General features: G+C 54.1%; 1 protein-coding gene across 2 annotated transcripts; it reads left to right on the forward strand.

Moving 5' to 3' along the window:
• Positions 1–17: 17 nt before the first annotated feature.
• On the forward strand, positions 18–16,922 carry PYGB (glycogen phosphorylase B). 2 transcript variants are annotated; one of them, XM_040060874.2, is made up of 20 exons: positions 18–346; positions 2,414–2,515; positions 4,365–4,443; positions 5,273–5,376; positions 6,595–6,726; positions 8,810–8,921; positions 9,310–9,392; positions 10,064–10,207; positions 10,541–10,633; positions 10,745–10,891; positions 11,008–11,171; positions 11,482–11,596; positions 12,297–12,398; positions 12,532–12,679; positions 13,567–13,625; positions 14,317–14,458; positions 14,771–14,978; positions 15,326–15,460; positions 15,570–15,636; positions 15,876–16,922. In XM_040060874.2, the coding sequence occupies exons 1-20, from the start codon at positions 104–106 to the stop codon at positions 16,026–16,028; spliced, it is 2,532 nt and encodes an 843-aa protein (XP_039916808.1). In that variant the 5' UTR covers positions 18–103; the 3' UTR covers positions 16,029–16,922. The 2 variants fall into 2 exon arrangements, with proteins under 2 accessions (XP_039916808.1, XP_039916809.1); XM_040060875.2 differs by having other exon boundaries at positions 87–346; positions 14,786–14,978.
• Positions 16,923–17,363: the final 441 nt, after the last annotated feature.

The raw sequence follows: 17,363 nt of genomic DNA on the forward strand, positions 1-17,363 counted from the left end.
GCCTCGTCGCGGGCGGAGGAGGCGCAGGCGCGGCGGCCCCGGCCCTGCCCGGCCCCGGCTGCGGCGGAGGCGGCGGCGGAGCCGGCGGGGCGGAGGCGGCGGGATGGCGGCGCCGCTGAGCGACGGGGACCGTCGGAAGCAGATCAGCGTGCGGGGCATCGCGGGGCTGGGGGACGTGGCCGAGGTGCGCAAGAGCTTCAATCGCCACCTGCACTTCACCCTCGTCAAGGACCGCAATGTCGCCACCCCCCGCGACTACTACTTCGCGCTGGCCCACACGGTGCGCGACCACCTGGTGGGCCGCTGGATCCGCACGCAGCAGCACTACTACGAGCGGGACCCCAAGGTGAGCCCGGCGGGATGAGGGGCTGGGGCTGGGCGGCTGTGCCTTCACCGAGGGTGTCTGCGTGTCTGCCTGGCGGGTGTCACTGTGGGTGTGACCCGTGGGCCTTGTCCCTGGCGTGCACCCGGGTGTGGGGCCCCTTGCCGTGGCCGTGCCCCTCATGCATCCCAGCGTGATTTCGTCCCGGCGGGTTTCGTGACACCTGTATCCCGCACACCCTGCTGTTGCCGTGTCCCCGGGGGCATTACCTTGCGCACACCTCGGCGTGGCTGTGTCCCCATGAGCCTTGCCTCAGCTGTGTCCTTCACGGACATCACCACAGTCATGTCCCCTGTGCAGTTTGTCCGCACAAACTCTTTTGCAGTCCTGTTCCACTGAACCTTGCTGCAGCATTGTTTCCCCTCAGACACCCTCGTAACTGTGGTCCCCTGCACCTTGTCACAGCCATGTCCCCTGTGGTCCCACTCTTGCATGGGCCTTGCTGGTGCCAGCTCCTCTGCACGCTCCACCACAGTCACGTCCTGCGCTCTCACTGCTGCGGTGGTGTCCCCTGTGGGCATCGTCGCCTCCATGGCTGAGCACAGCCGTGTCCTGACTTCACTCCTGCAGAACATGCAGGCTGCTCAGCTTTCAGGCTGCAGAGGAGTTTCTTGCCTTGTGAAAACCAGACAAGCTCTCTCAGGTCACCAAACCCCCTCTCCACGTGCCAAGTCAGGGCAGTGATGCTGGAGGTGTCGAGGTCTGCAAGATGTAATTCAGATTTAATCCTTCTGAATTAAGACCAAATCCAGCACTTGATTGGAGAGCCACAGAGAGCAGGTGTGCACTGAGAAGGCACATACCTTCCCAAGGTGCAGGCAGGCAGCCACCTCCCCCAGTCAGCTCTTTTCCCAAGATTATGAAGATTGCCTTGACACAAGAAACAAAGTGCACTTTTACAACAGAGTGGCTGCACGTGTACTGGGAGTTACCCTGGGGCATGGGACTCTCCCTTTTATCCTAACTCGCACAAATGTGCCCTGATCTGTATTACAGCACCAACAGAAGGGATTGCACAGATCCCATGAAGGCTCAGAGGAGCCTGGAGTGAGTTTGCTTACTGTCCTCTACACTTAGATTTTCACTAGAAATGTGCCCCTGCGGGAGACTGAAAGGAGCAGAGCATTTGTGTGCAATGATTTTGGTCTTTCTGATGAGCCCCAGGGAACAGACTGACCCTTTCAGACTCCCAGCAGAGGTGGCAGAGTGGGTAATCCTGCTGCTTAGCAGGGAAAGATCCACACTACAGTGGAAAGAGATTCAAAGGAAAGCACAGCTTGCAGTCAGGTTATTGTTCTGTTAAGAATTCCAGTTTATTTATAAAAATATCCATAGCAATGAATCTAAGTGAGGGCAAACGTTTGCACAGCCTTCTTCCCATCCCACAAACAGGCTTTCGTTAGCATTTGCAGCACAGATACGGCTCCTCTCAAACTTGGAAGGTCGCTGCGCAGTTGTGCCAGGAACCCTGCCACCTATGGGACAATTTACTTGTTCAGCAGGGTGAAACGGGAGTGAAACTCCGTGTGGGGTGAGCAGGAGGATCCAGGAGATGGGAGTGCTGGAAAATTACTCGCAGGAACGTGCTGGCCCTCAGCCCAGCCAGCCTGCATGGGGCAGGGGGCTCGCTGCAGCTTTTGGGAGACTGGATCAGCTTCAGCCTAGCATGGGAAAACTTTAAAATCCCAGCGTAAACATCACCTCAGCTGAGCCTGACAGTGTATAAATATATCATTCAGCATCCTAGATAATGCCTGCCCTGAGTTAATTAGGGAAACACTTAACAGGCAGCGAGATTTTTCTATAGAAGGCTGTTGGCAGGGAGATGCGTGGTGGAGGCTTGGCCAGCGTCCCGCATGAAATTCTTCTGACAAACAACTCTGGTGCGTGGTGTTCAGGAGCAGGCGCCAAAAGCCAGTCTGGGAAGACATCCCTACTCTGCAAAATGCTTGGGTCTGCTCTTGATTTCAAGCGGTTTCGGTGAAAGCAAAGTGCTGTGCTGTGTGTAAGTGTCTCGCTTTGCCTCCCCAGCGCATTTACTACCTGTCCCTGGAGTTCTACATGGGTCGCACTCTGCAGAACACCATGGTGAACCTGGGCCTGCAGAATGCTTGCGACGAAGCCATTTACCAGGTAAAGTCCTGGGGGTACCAGGATCCCCATGAGGCTAAACTTTTTCACACAGAGGGCTGAGTATCTTTATTTCTCAGGGCTTCGCCTGAGAAGGTTGTGTTATTTGGACTATACAAAATGAAGCTTGGCTCCTTCTTAGTGTTTTTCATTCCCTAGAGAAGACAATGAGAGGGCCCTTGGAGTTGGAGTACATTTTTTCCAAACCACCATTTCCCTGTAGTGAATGGGAGAACCCAGAAGTGTATACTGAAAACAGCACCCATTATCCTAAATGACATGAGAGTCACAGGCTGCAAAGAGCTTTCCATTAGTAGGAGAGATGGTGGTTTATCACAGGAGTTGTAGTGTAATGGGAGAGACTAGACTAGAGCAGCAAAACACCAAATTACAGTTCATACATTAAGGTACACGAGGCACTGCAGCAGCGCTGCCAGGTAGAAGTTAATTGGTGAGAAGGGAGAAAGGGGGGGAAATAATTTGCTGGAAATAAAATGTCCTCAGATGATTCCCATCTGGAGAAAAACACAGCTGGGTATCACCAAGGCAATCACTAACACGAGGCCACTGTTACTTACTTACATGGTTATTTGCAGACACCTCTGCAACAGCACAGTGACCTTTTTTGACAGAACCTGAGGTTTTTTGCTTTCTCACCCAAACACTTTATTTCTCCCAGCTTCCTGTCTCCCCTCCCTCTGTCCCACCAGCCTGATCCATGTTACACTTCCTAGCAGAAGTTGGGCACTTCACTGTCTCTCTGAGGTACTGCAGTTGCTGCTGAAATATCCTGGCAAGCACTTCCCCTGCCAAGGGATCGGAAGGGATTTCCAGGGAGGCACCTGTTTCCTCTCAGAGGTATTGTGCCTCAGAGGACAGGCTGGCTTTTTTCAGGGAGCATCCTCTTAAGTTCCTTTTTGAGACACTTTCCAAGTGCAGATTTGGCCTGACATGCCAAGGCTTCCCTTGCTGCAGCCTCCAGCATGTGGAGCTCATCATGGCCAGTGGCCAGGTTGCTTTGGAGGTCTCATATCCAGCCTGGCTCTGTCACTGAGAGAATTAATCTCAGTTTTTGTGTCCCCTTCATCCTGTGCGTGAAGCTTTCCCATCTTGTGGCTGCAGAACATTGAAGTGCTGGGAAAGCAGTTTGAGGGGCAGCCACGGTACTGCTTGAAGCCCTGCTCTCCCCGCTGGCACCAGAGTGAGCTCCTGCTGCCCCCTGAGAGTCTGCACCTCTGGGCTCCTGGAGAGTCCTTGCTGCTGGCAGCCTTAGCCTTCATCTGGCAGGGGCCTCCAGGCCATAGAACAAATGGCTCAAGAGATGCAGGCAACCACTTCCAGCCACGGACTGCAGCCAAGGAGCTTGGTGGCAGGCTGGGCAGGATGTGGGAAGCACAGAGAGTGATGGTGAATGCTGCAGTCACTGCTGCCAGCCTGGCCATGCCCTTCCTCAAGGACCCGAAGGGCATGAGCAGAGGGACGACCTTGCCTGCCCAGGCAGGACTCGGGGATCCTTTGCACACTGTTTGACCATTCCCCTCATACTGTCTCCAGTGTCAAGGCTGGTCAAAGGGCATCCTGACCTGAGGGGCTGCCAGGGCATCAGTGTTTTGTCTGAAGTCTCTGAGGAAACCTTCTTCATAGGAAACCGACATCTGGGGATGGGCTAAATTATTTTCTAATCAATTGGGCGGCCCGTGGACTAAGGGCTGGTGAGATGCTTTGTGGGGAGGGATGCAGAGACCTTGTGGGTTTAATTTCCCTCAGTGTGGGCGGTTTGGGGATGTGTTTGTCCTCCTCGGAGAGCAGCTCATGTTTGGTGACATGTTCTGCTGTGGTTGTTCCCCAATAGCTGGGTTTGGACTTGGAGGAGCTGGAAGAAATTGAAGAAGATGCTGGACTGGGAAATGGAGGCCTGGGCCGCCTGGCAGGTAATACAGGGGTAATGCAGAGTGCATGGGGACCGAGGCTGTCACACCCTCACCACTGGTATCTGTCCCCAGGCCTTCAGCAGTGTGGGACCCTCCTGCCTGCTCCTGGCTGGCCAGAAACATCCCCTCCCCAGTGAGTGCAGCCCAGAGCTGTAGATATGTGTTCCGCAGTGCAGCGGGCAGGGCTGCGGCTGGAAGAGGCTGTCTGGAGCCTTTCTCCTCACCTCCCCATGAAATCTCTCACTTCTCAGAGGCACTCAACAGCTCTCACACAGGCAGATTGTTGGCTGCTATTTTAGTCTGCCTGTCCCGTGGGACAGCTGGAGATGAGAGCTCCCCAGCACGGAGTAAATGCTGGGGCTGGTCTTTACCAGAACTGCCTGGATTGAGGGCTGGGAGGGTTTCCTTTGGAAGCAATAATAGTTAAGTAGCTGGTGGTGCAGCTGGTTGGAGTCAGAAGCTCTGCTTTACTGGGCAGACAGGCTTAGAGTAATGTAAGTTTAGAAGAGCTCTCACTGCAAGAAAGCTGGATTTGAGGCTTTGGTGACCTGTCCTTGTCACCAACAATTTTGGTGGTTTGTGGTCGCTCAGCAGGACATGCATAGAGTCCTGCTGCAGACTGTCTCCTTGTCTCCCTTCTGCACATGAGTTTCCTCTGAGTAATAAACATTTCCAGCAGCACTGTTGTGGCAGCTCCTCATCTCCATGCACAGCACGCTGTAGCATGTGCAGCAGGCGAGAGTGAGGTTCCTTGCACGGTGCCCATGCTCTGCTCCTACAGCCTGTTTGTTTCCTGGGCCCTTACAGCCTGTTTCCTTGACCCTTACAGCCTGTTTCCTGGACTCCATGGCCACGCTGGGGCTGGCAGCATATGGTTACGGCATCCGCTACGAGTTTGGGATCTTCAACCAGAAGATTGTGGATGGCTGGCAGGTACTTGGCAAACTCATGTTCCTCTTTCTCTGTCTGTTTGATGCTGTGGACAAGGCCTGGACGTAAAAGGCACTGCAGTGCCTTGAGCTGCTCCTAAACTGGGCATTTGAGTCCATCACTGGGCAAGATGATGTGGGAATTGAGCCACAGGGCATGGCTGAGACCAGAGGTCTGCCTGCCTGGGTTTCCACAGTGCAGCTGCAACAACCCCAGAGTCCCATCCAACTTGGCAGTGAGTCAGCAAAGCAGTCAGACTGAGGGTGGAGATGTGCCTAAATACTTCAGGAAGGTGTCTGGCAAAGGATGTGTTTGATCAGGATGGAACATAGGCAAGTGCCTGGGGTGATTGCTGCTCCTGTGGGTTCCCTGGTCAGTGGCAGACAGGGTTTGAACAGGGATTTTCCTGTAGCATTAGTGATCATACTATTTTTCAGTGAAAATAGGCTAAAAAACTGTCCCAGCTGGCAGTTTTCCTTAGTGTGTATCTGGAAAAGGTTTTCATTAGGAGACTTAACTTGCTTCGGAGAATAAAATATCTTTTTCCCCTTAAAATACCACTCTGTAAGTCAGGGGTGATGAGAAGCTTGAAGGTTGTTTTTTCCTGCTTCTCCACAAAGAAGCTGCAATGCTAGGCCCCATAAATGGTGAAAACAGGGAGGGGAAAGCTTCCCCTGTATTTGACTTCATGTTTCTTAAAAAAGAACGGGGGTGGTGGCATGCTGGGCCCTCCCCCCTGCCTTGCCCCTCCTTGTCCCACTATCTCACCCTTCCTTTAAGTCCTTTCCTCTGATGGATTCACTTTGCTCCCATTGCCGCTGTTGTGAGCTGAGAGGAGAAGCCCTCCCTGGCAGAGGGCAGAGCAGGTAACAAGACCTGGCTTACAGGGTGTGGCCTGTGGCCAGGAAAAATGCCACCGGCTGCCACGTCCCACATATTCCACAATATCTGCAGTCAAACTGGATGTAACGCCCTGCAGACAGACCGAGTGCAGTGGTCCATGCAGTCCGGATGGCTCAAACCTTAACAAAGGTCCATAGAGGCTGATTTATTTGTACCAGCTGGGATGCAGCCATCCTCTAGAGGCCTCTGCATATCCATTTTTAAAGCCAGCTTGCTGCAGCTTTGCTCTTGGAGCGGTGTCCCTCCGCAGAGCCCCGTCCAGCCTTCCCTTGGAGCCGCAGGGCGCTCCTTGAGCCCCCTCGTGTGTGCCTCTTGCAGGTGGAGGAGGCGGACGACTGGCTGCGCTACGGCAACCCCTGGGAGAAGGCCCGGCCCGAGTACATGCTCCCGGTGCACTTCTACGGCCGAGTGGAGCACACTCCCGACGGGGTGAAGTGGATCGACACCCAGGTACCACCCTCTGCCTCCCTCTGGGCGGGGGAAGGCCAGCCAGGGTAAGCCTGGGCTGCCCGAGGTCTTCAGGCTTTGCTTCTCTCCCACACCGGCCAAACTCCCTCTGCTACCCTTGCAGTTACACGGGTGACTTCATAGCCTGTGGGCTTTGAGGAAATAAAGCTTTTGTTGGATTGTTGCAGCAGGATTTGAGAAGAGAGAGATCTGTTGATCTCCAGGGCAAAGCCCTGCAGTCTTGTATGGATTTAGATCAGAGGAGAATTGTAGGTTCCTTCCACGCTGCTCTGGGCCGTTGCTCACTCACACCCTGTGGATTTTTGGGTGGTTCTGAGGCTGCTGCTGTGCAGGGGCATGGAGCAATCCCATGCATGTTTAATTCTTGTCATGAGAGCAAGTTCCTCTTTCCCAGATCAGCCCAATGGGCAGAGTGCTGTCAGGGAGGGCTGGAGGCGTGCATTCCGCTCTCCAGTCTGCCTGGAGGCCTTGTTTTGTGGCATCATGGAGCACAAACACTCCTTCAGCCTCTCCCGCTGCTGAGGAGGTCATGCTGTACTTCAGGAGCTCATGCTTGTGCAGGCCACTGCAGCGTAGGTGTGTTCCCACCTTGCTGCTAACAAAGGCCCAGGTTTATTAAAAGGATTGAAGATGCTTCAGCCTCTCCTCTGTAAGCACTGCTCAGGGTAGAGGAAGGAAGGACAGTTAATTTCCCTGTGATTCAGGAGATGACTTAGCCTTGTTCCCATAATGTTCAACAATCTCTCAGCCTGATGAGCCAGCTCGGTTCATCCGAGGAGCTCACAGTCACAGGGCCCAGCCAGTCTTTCAGCACCAAGAGCTGAAGCTCAGTTACAGAGTCACCTGGGCCTGCTCAGAGGAGAGCTAAACCCTTTTATTTCTGGCTGTCAGAGGCCGTGCAGTGACCTAGGCCGTTGCCAGGATAACAGTACAGAGGTTCAACACCACAGCCCCAGCACAGGGAATATCTTGGAGGCACTGTGCCAGAGCTCTCTGGCCCCCAAGTGCAGCAGGCATCTGTTTGGGCACCAAGTGCCATTGCATTTCAGCACGCCTTTCTTCTGATCCTACTGGTAGTCTGGGGCTTCAGGGGTCCCAAACACTGCTTCCTACAAGGAGGTGAGTTTTCAGATAGTGCTTCTAAGGGAACAAGTTGGAAAGGTTCAAAAAAGCCAAAGATGCAGTCTCCAAATATAGCATGGCTGAGTTCATGTGATGTGTGCCCCAGTCCCTGGGCAGGCTCCCTGCCTGCTTCCATGTTGGGAGCTGGTAACAGCAGCTTGGAGAAGCTGAGCCCTTGCTGATTCTCCCCAGAGGGGAGGTGCTGCTGATGCCAGCACAAAGAGGCTGTTCAGGACCAACATGCTGATCTGCCCAGGTTTTCCCTGCTGTGTGAGCTGGGAGCTCCAGGGTTACTCCCTGTAGCCGTGTGTGCAGTCTCCTGAGGCTTGAGCACCATCTGCAAACCGCACAAGGAGTTGCACACTCCTGTTCAGTACAGGTGCTGGAGATCTCAGTGGAGTTACCTGGGCAGGTTCAGCAAACCCTGCATATTGGGTGGATGGCTCTGGAAATGGTGCTGCAGTTGTAGGGTTTGGTCCTGGCGGCCTGCAGAAGGCTAATGGGCAGGACTCAGGCTGTGGAGTTAATCCCAGATGGAAACACAAAGGTCCAAGCTGCCCTGGCTCTACCCCAGCTCAGACAGAATCCCAGTGGGCAGCTGGGGAAACTTTCAGTGCCCTGATAGGCACCCCAGTGGGTACAGGAAAGTCAGGTTTCTTTCTTTTTCTCTTGCATTTCATTGATGGGGTTGTAACTTCAATTGGTCAGTAAAGTTCCAGACAGCTCTGGTTCCCCTATAAATGCTTTCCCAGTAGGTGGTAGAAGTGCCCATGACAGCAGGGATGTCTGTGAAGCTCAGCAGGTGTATTTTAGTGAGGTGTGATTCCTTCCACAGCCAGGACTTGTCTTTGTCCTCTGAATCCTTCCTCCAGAGGTTTCAGCCACTCTCCCACCTCCTCTGAGGCCGCTGTGCTGTAACCAGATGGAATATTTTCCTTTTCAGGTTGTCCTTGCCATGCCTTACGACACCCCAGTGCCTGGATACAAGAACAACACTGTGAACACCATGAGACTCTGGTCTGCCAAGGCACCGAACGACTTCAACCTCCAGGAGTGTAAGTGATGTCCCTTCACTGCCTCTCCTCTGGCCAGGCTGGGACACAGTTGTCCCTTTGTGCGTGGCACCTGGCACAGCACTTCACATCGGGCCTGCTTTGTGTTTATCTCACAGCTATCTCCTAAACACAGCACTGTGTGCACATCCATGGAGCACACTACTCCCCAGCTGCCTCCAGAGCCCTCATACACCAGGACACCCACCCATCTCCTCCTGTCACTCTAGTGCCTTTCACACGTGTACATTCCCATCCTGTTCCATTAATACCAGCCTGAATATTCCTGTTACAAAACCTCTCTACAAGAGAAGTGGGGAAAGTGTGGTGTCAGGGACCTGCCTGAATCTCTACAGCTGCTGCAGTGCTGTGTGTATTTCTCTCCCTGCAGTCAATATGGGTGACTACATCGAGGCAGTGTTGGACAGAAACCTGGCAGAAAACATATCCAGAGTCCTGTACCCAAATGATAACGTGAGTTACTTGCTTGTCTCTCTTCCCTGTTGCTCAGAATCATCCTTCCTGCAGTTGTATCTCCTTGTTTGCAAACACTGGAAGGTAGTGGCCATCTGATGCAGCTTCTCATTTCCATCCCCAGTTCAAGGGATTTCTCACTGCAAGGGCTGTCCCAGGCCAAACACTCACTGGGCTCTGGGTCCAAAAGGGAAGAGCCCTCATATCTAGTCATGGGTTGGCACCTGTGCTGGAAAAGCAAATCCCCTGCACTTTACTCCACACTCTGTCAAACCTACTGGTGTTTTAAAATAGACCAGCACAAAGCTGTGTGCGAGGCAGCTGGTGTGTCCAGAGACACTCCTGGCTATTGCAGAAAGCCCAAAATCCTCTGTCCAAAAACCCTGCAAAGGATTTTGCCGTGAGGGAGGGAGCTGTGCTGGCTCTGTAGGATTACCATGGATGGGACAGGCTCTGTTGCTGTCTCTGGAAGCTGCTGTTTGGGATTCCAAACCCCTTGTGAGTCACTACAGCTGTCCATATCAGAGGCATTGGAGAAACATCCACATTTGCCCTGGAGAGAAGCCAAAGGTGGGAAGCCCCTCAGGGTGGAGAGGAGCATCTCCAGGGCTTTGGCTGCCAGGTGGGGATGGCAGCTGCAGCTCTGATGGATGTGCTGCTCTCACTTTCAGTTCTTTGAAGGCAAGGAGCTGCGGCTGAAGCAGGAGTACTTCGTGGTGGCTGCCACCCTCCAGGACATCATCCGTCGCTTCAAGTCCTCCAAATTCGGCTGCCGAGACCCTGTGAGGACGTGCTTTGAAACCTTCCCAGACAAGGTGAGTCCATGGGCAGAGGCACTGGGGAAATGTCAGCCAGACCTGCCTCTCACCAGGGAAAGCAGGATGCTCAGGACTAAATGGGGGCATCTATACAAACACCCTGGCTTGAAAAACTGATGATCTCCAGGCCACTTTTCCCAGGGAAAAATTCGTAATCTGGAGCAAAACTTGAAAAGTTTAAATAGCTCCATTACTGAGAGGTCTGTCTGTTTCTGGGTTGTGAGTCAGGAGAAGAGCCTTGGGGCTGACCCTTACCCCGACCCCACGCATGCAGGGCACTGTCACAGTCCTGTCACTGCCAGGACTGAGACCAGCAAGTCTGTGTTGCAGGTGGCTATTCAGCTAAATGACACCCACCCTGCCCTGTCCATACCAGAGCTCATGCGGATCCTGGTGGATGTGGAGAAAGTGGACTGGGACAAGGTGAGCAAAGCTGGGAGGACCGTGCTGAACCTTGCAGGGGGAGGACCTGTGGGATTTCCTTTTCCCTCCTGGCCTGGGTGCACGAGCATTAACCTGCTGGCTGTAACGCAGGCCTGGGAGATCACAAAAAGGACCTGTGCCTACACCAACCACACCGTGCTGCCTGAAGCCCTGGAGCGCTGGCCGGTCTCCATGTTTGAGAAGCTGCTGCCGCGGCACCTGGAGATCATTTACGCCCTCAACCAAATGCACCTCGATGTAAGGGACCGTTCCCGGGCTCTGGGAACTCCGGGGTCTTGGTGTGAGCACCTTTAGGATGGGAACACTCCTGGGTCCCGTGGCTGTGTCACTCGCGTCCCTCTCCCTGCCTGCAGCGTGTGGCAGCTCTGTACCCAGGGGACATCGACCGTCTGCGGAGGATGTCGGTGATCGAGGAGGGAGACTGCAAGCGGATCAACATGGCTCATCTCTGCGTCATCGGCTCCCACGCCGTCAACGGCGTGGCCCGCATCCACTCCGACATCGTGAAGAACTCGGTGTGAGTTGGGACACTCCCAGCCTGCACCCTCTCCGCTCACTGGGCTTTGCCTGCCAGCTGGGAAGGGTTGGCTGGGGCAGCTGGGTGTCCAGGTCTGGGTGTCTCTGGTTGCCTTGCTGGGGAGACCCTCTCCCTGTGGAGCTGGTCAAACTCTCGGTGGTACAGCTGAGGAACGGGGTGAGAGGCAGCATAGAGTTCACAGCTGTTACAGGGAGATTGACAGAGCCTGCCCGGAGCCAGGGGCACACACTGGGGGGGCCCAGCTGTAGCTCTGGGTGGTGTGGATGCTCAGAGCTGCCTGGTGTTTCAGGTTCAAGGATTTCTATGAGCTGGAGCCAGAAAAGTTTCAGAACAAGACCAATGGGATCACGCCGAGGCGCTGGCTCCTGCTGTGCAACCCAGGACTGGCTGACATTATTGCTGAGGTGAGTGGTGAGCATGTGAGGCGAGGGGCTGAGCATGATGCTTTTGGTCAGCCCTTCTTGTGGTCTGGTCAGCCCCGAGGCTGACACCTGGCAGCTCTGTGGGGACAGCCTGGAAAGACCGTGCTGTGCAATGTGTAGGTGTGAGATTGGCTGGGCTCTAAAGTTGGTGGTGAAGAGTTGGCCAAAAAAAGCTGCAGAAATCTGGATCTGGTCCCTGCCCTCATGGGGACTGCACACAGGCACAACCACAGGGTGTCTGGACAAGTGTTCATCTTCATGGGCAAAAAGGATCTCCTCCCATGGCCCAGTTCTGTCCCTTGTATTTCCCAGGCCCTTTAGGACAGGTTTTTACATCACACTGCAACGTGCCTTGGCTGAATATCATCCTGCAATTAAATGTGTCTTGATACCCTGCCCATCAGGTTCTCCAGCTGCCAGAGGCCATGGCATGTGCACACGTCCTCCCTCTTCCTGCTAAAACTCCTTGAGAGAGGGGAGCTTGTCCAAATTTTTACAAGTGCCTTGTTTCCATTGGGCTTCTTTAAGACACAGAGCAGTAACCTCAGGATAAGAAACTGAGCCCCTTTTCCTGGCCACACTGCCTCTTCCAGTTCCCAGTGGGACTGTGGCACCTCTGCTGAGGAGGGCACTTGTGGGCTGGGTGAAGTGTCTCATGACATTTCCTGGTTTGTTGTTTTAGAAAATTGGGGAAGGCTTTATCACAGATCTCAGCCAGCTGAAGAAGCTACTGGAGTTCATCGATAATGAGACTTTCATCAGGGATGTGGCAAAAGTCAAGCAGGTAACATGCACTGGAGGTGGCCTGGGGGAAGAAAGCTAAAAGCACCATGCTGCCAGGAACATCCCAGCAGCAAATGCTCACTCCTGATGCAAGCCCTGGGAACTCATGCCTGTTCCTCATATTTTTCTGCCAGGAGAACAAGCTGAAATTTGCAGCCTACTTGGAGGAGCAGTACAAGGTGAAGATCAACCCTACGTCCATGTTTGATGTCCAAGTGAAGCGAATCCATGAGTACAAGCGGCAGCTGCTGAACTGCCTGCACGCCATCACCCTCTACAACCGTAAGTCCCCCAGGCTCTCACTGCCAGGGCTTCTCTCCAGGAGGGAAGACAGAGTGTCTGAAGGGTCAGGTAGAGCTCTGGGGAAACGCTCACAGCCCAAATCTCCAGCCCAGGTAACCTCCACACCTGTTCTGCAGGTGTCGAGACTGACCTGGTGCAGGTTAAGACCCCATTTCCCATTGCCTACTTGGGGCCCCTGCCCATTCCCAAAGGGAGGCAAGTCATTGGAGCTCTGCATTGCTCTGGCTCGCGTAGTTCTCCAAGGATCTGAATCCCCATTTGTGATGAGGATGCGCAAAGCAATCACACGTAGACGAGAAATTTTCCCAGGGCAGAGTTGTTCCTCCGAGAGCCAAGGCCGAGAACCAAGGCGGAGAACCTCTGCCTGTTTATTTCTTACTTTTTATACATTTGTAGGTCTGGCTGAAGATTGGCTTTTGGAGTTATCACCTCCCAGCCAAATGGCCAGACTAGCTGTCAGTTACAATTGTTTTCAGGTTAGAAATATGCAAGCAAAGGACAGAGAATGAAAAACAATGGATTTGTTTATGTTACATCTGTGAGAAAAAGGTAGAAACTGCTCCTAATATTGTACAGTAGCTAAAAAGTCTGACTCAATTTTATGAACAATCAAAAGGCTTTAAAAAACTCAGAAAAACCAGGGTGACACCCACTGGCCATTTTTTGTCCACCACAGCTCCAGCAGACGTCTGGTTGGGCTTCTGTGAGGTTGATGGGGCCTTGTGATGGGCTGAGATCCCAGCCTGCCTCTGATCCAGGCAGTAAACTCTGCCCAGTTTATCTTCAGTTCTGAAGATTTTTAATTTTTTTTTTTTAAGATCAAGTTTGAGCTTTCAAATTTTGAAGAATGATCCCTGCTCTTTCAGGCATCAGATGTAATCCATCCAAATCCTTTGTGCCCAGGACGATTATGATCGGAGGAAAGGTAACCTGCATTCCAGACTTGGTGCACGTGTGGCTCGGGGGGTGGGTGGGATAGGTCCTGTCCCCTTTCCGTGGCTTTGGTGGGCCTGCTGTAGATTAGCCAGCAGCAGGGAACACCTCCATGGACTATGGACTGAGCAAGGCTCTATCACTATTACCCCACGGCTCAGGACTTCTCCTCCCAATAAGGTGTTTTCCCTAATTCATGCCTAGGAAAATTAGGAGAGACTTTTAGGAGAATCTGGGGAGGCTTTATTGTAGTCTTTCAGTACCTGAAGTGGGCCTTTTAAGAAAGATGGGGACAAATGTTTTAGCAGGACCTGTTGTGGTAGGACAAGGGATAGTGGTTTCAAATTGAAGAAGGTTTAACTTAGATTAGATCTAAGGTGGAAATTTTTTCAATCAGTGTGGTGACCCACTGGAACAGGTTTCCCCGAGGTGATGCATCTCTGGAAACATTCAAGATAGTTTGGATAGGGCTCTCAGCAACCTGGTCTAGTTGATGGCTCTGCTTATTGCAAGGGGGTTGGACTAGGTGTCTTTTAAAGGTCTTTTCCAACCCAAACCATGCTGTGATTGCATGTGAACAGCAGAGGCAAGGCTCAGACTCGCTGCAGTGAGGAGCCCACACTGGCATCTCTCGTGCTCTCTTCCTTAAAAGCCTTCTCCATTTCTGGGCTGCTCTTCTTCAGGCGGCCCCTGGCTACCACATGGCCAAGATGATCATCAAACTCATCACATCCATTGGTGAGGTCATCAACAACGACCCCTACGTGGGGGACAAGCTCAAGGTCATCTTCCTGGAGAACTACCGTGTGTCCTTGGCTGAGAAGGGTGAGTCTGGTCTTCTGTAAGCACCTGTCAGAAGTTGGGCTCAGATGTCCCAGGCTGGCTTGAGAGACAGGTGTGGCAGGACACCTGGCTGTCCCCTGGGAAGAGCCTGAAGGCTCCCTCCACACAGGGCGGGAAGTCAGCTCCATGCAGGAGTGCCAGCAGCTGCATGGGGTCATGGCAAAGCTGAACCTGGCCCCAGAGCTGTGTGTGAGCTGAGGGCGAGGTCAGAAGGGCCACTGGCAAATGCCAGTCCAGGCTGTGGGGAGCTGCCGTGGGCCAAGGATTAACTCCTACCTCTCTTGCACCCGGCAGTGATCCCAGCAGCAGATCTCTCCCAGCAGATCTCCACAGCTGGCACGGAGGCCTCGGGTACTGGCAACATGAAGTTCATGGTGAACGGGGCCCTCACCATTGGTACCATGGACGGGGCCAACGTGGAGATGGCTGAGGAGGCAGGCGAAGAAAATCTCTTCATCTTTGGCATGCGAGTGGAGGACGTGGAGGCCCTGGATCGGAAAGGGTTGGTGCACGCCAGGGCTCGTCAGATGGGGGTGCAGGACCATGTTCTCTGGGTGGGACACCTTCCTCTCTGGGCAGCTCTGGAGCAGGAAAAAGCAGGGGTCTAGAGGCAGTCTTTGCCTCGGGCTGCGAGCATTCAACTCACGCAGAGCTCGCTGGCTGTGAGTGGGACAGGGCACAAAGCGTGTCAGACACTGCTGCTGGTCGGAGCCAGGAGCTCTGATGGACACAGCCCTGGGAGCAAGGCCCTTCCTCAGGAACTGTACCCCATCCTCGCCTGCCCCCCCTGCCCCAGACACTGCCACAGGAGGAGCAGCAGTGCCTAGAGCCTGTCTCTGCTGGGCCCAGGTACAACGCCCGGGAGTACTACGAGAGCCTGCCCGAGCTGCGCCAGGCCATCGACCAGATCAGCAGCGGCTTTTTTTCCCCTCGAGACCCCGGCTGCTTCAAGGATGTTGTGAACATGCTCATGCACCACGACAGGTGAGTCCTGGGAAGCATCCCTGAACAGGGGAGAGCCCTGCCTGCTCATGGGAAGGGGTCTGTCCTGCCCGGAAGGCAAACCACAGCCAGACTCTGCTTTGGGTTTCAGGTTTAAGGTGTTTGCAGACTATGAGGCCTACATTAAGTGCCAAGGGCAAGTGGACCAGCTGTTCATGGTAAGACATGCCCAGTGCTGAGTGGGAAGGCTGGGGGAAACTGGGATGAGTGTGCTCCAGTGGAGCCCTTCTGATGGACTCCGCAGTATGTGGGTGCCCTGGGGCAGGCTGGGGCAGGTTTGGCTGCTTCAGCAGCCCCACGCCGTGGTGCTTTAACCCAGCCAGTGCCCTGCAAGGCTGCAAGCCAGGACGGAGCTGGGTGAGCAACTGAGTTCCAACATTGCCTCTCCTCTTCCCAGGACCCCCGTGAATGGACGAGGAAAGTCATCAGGAACATTGCATGCTCGGGCAAGTTCTCCAGTGACAGAACCATCACGGAGTATGCCCGTGAGATCTGGGGGGTGGAGCCTTCTGCCACAGCAATCCCCCCACCCAACCTCCCCCGAAACTGATGCAAGCACCACGGGAAGGAAGGAGGGATACGCTCCCATCGCAGGAGGCCTCACCTGCATTTCACCACCAGTCAGATGGGCTCAGCTCTGCAGAACCAAGGCCTTTCCCTCAGAGAGGTAGGAGGGTGCTCTGAGGAGCCCTGAGGAACAAGAGCTGGGGTGAAGGAGAAAGGACCTTGTGTTTGCAACTACCTAGCCTGCATGTGCTGCATAGTGGTTTTAGTGAGATGACCATGGATCAGTCTTCCATGGCTGTGCTCCATGCTTAACAAGGGCTTTCCAGGTAAACCCTCCCCTTCCCGCTGTGTGCAAGGGCCTGACCTCCTTGATCCTGCCCCACAAGTAGGATTAGCCAACACAGAGCATGTCTTTCTCCTCCAGGGGTCTGCCAGGCCTAAAGCTGGGGCAGGGACAGGCCAATCCCTGCCCACCCCCTTCCCCAGTAACACCTAAGGAAGGGGAGGCTGGCTGTGAAAGCAGCTGGCCCCGGGGCAGGCACCGATGTCAAACACTGTGCCACAAGCAGGAGAGCCTGGGATCAGCCACTTCCTTGCCACAGAGCTTACTGTAGCCTCCTGCCACACCTCTTTCCTAACTAAAGGCCCATTAACCAAGCCACTCCAGGGATTTTTAGCCTCCATGTCTGCGTAGGGGGGTGCTGTACCTGCCACTGCCAGCTGGGTGGCCGAGCCTGCTGGCTCTTGGCTCTGCAGGTACAGCTGTGTGCTGGGTGCTCCTCGGGTGAACATGGATCACATCCTCCGGTGCAGGGTCATGCTGCTCCACGTGTCCCTGCTGGGGCCACAGTTTAACACCCATAGTGCTGTGTAGTGCACCAGTACTGCCCTGTTTGACACCAACTCATTAAAACAACCTGAACACCTGCTGCTTTGACTTTGGACTGACTTGTGACTACTCCATGCCTCTGGGTTCAGGTTGCAGTGAGTTCAGGCCACAATGCCTGAATCACTGCTGTCCTTCCCCAGCTGTGGCTTTGTGGTTTGTAGTCTCTTGCAGCTGGCAGGGTGTTGGCACCACCATGGTGGGGGAAATATGCCCATGACAGGCTGACTCTATGCACTGGGGTGGGGGTTAATGTTGGCTTTGCCCTGCAAATGGCACACAGGGCTCCTGAACTGGAAATCACACAGCAATTCCCATCTCCCCCAGGCCAGGGGAGAAGCAGAGCCTCTGGGCTCTGGCAGAGTCGCTCCCCTAAAGCTGGCAGCAGTCACAAAGATTTACCCACTCTGAGCTGCAAGCTCACCTCCCACACACAACCCTACTGCTGACCTGCTCAGCGTGGAGAAAAATGTCCCAAAAACTGCCAGGTAA

This window comes from Hirundo rustica, chromosome 3 (assembly GCF_015227805.2).
Source record: "Hirundo rustica isolate bHirRus1 chromosome 3, bHirRus1.pri.v3, whole genome shotgun sequence".
Taxonomy (NCBI): Eukaryota; Metazoa; Chordata; class Aves; order Passeriformes; family Hirundinidae; genus Hirundo; species Hirundo rustica.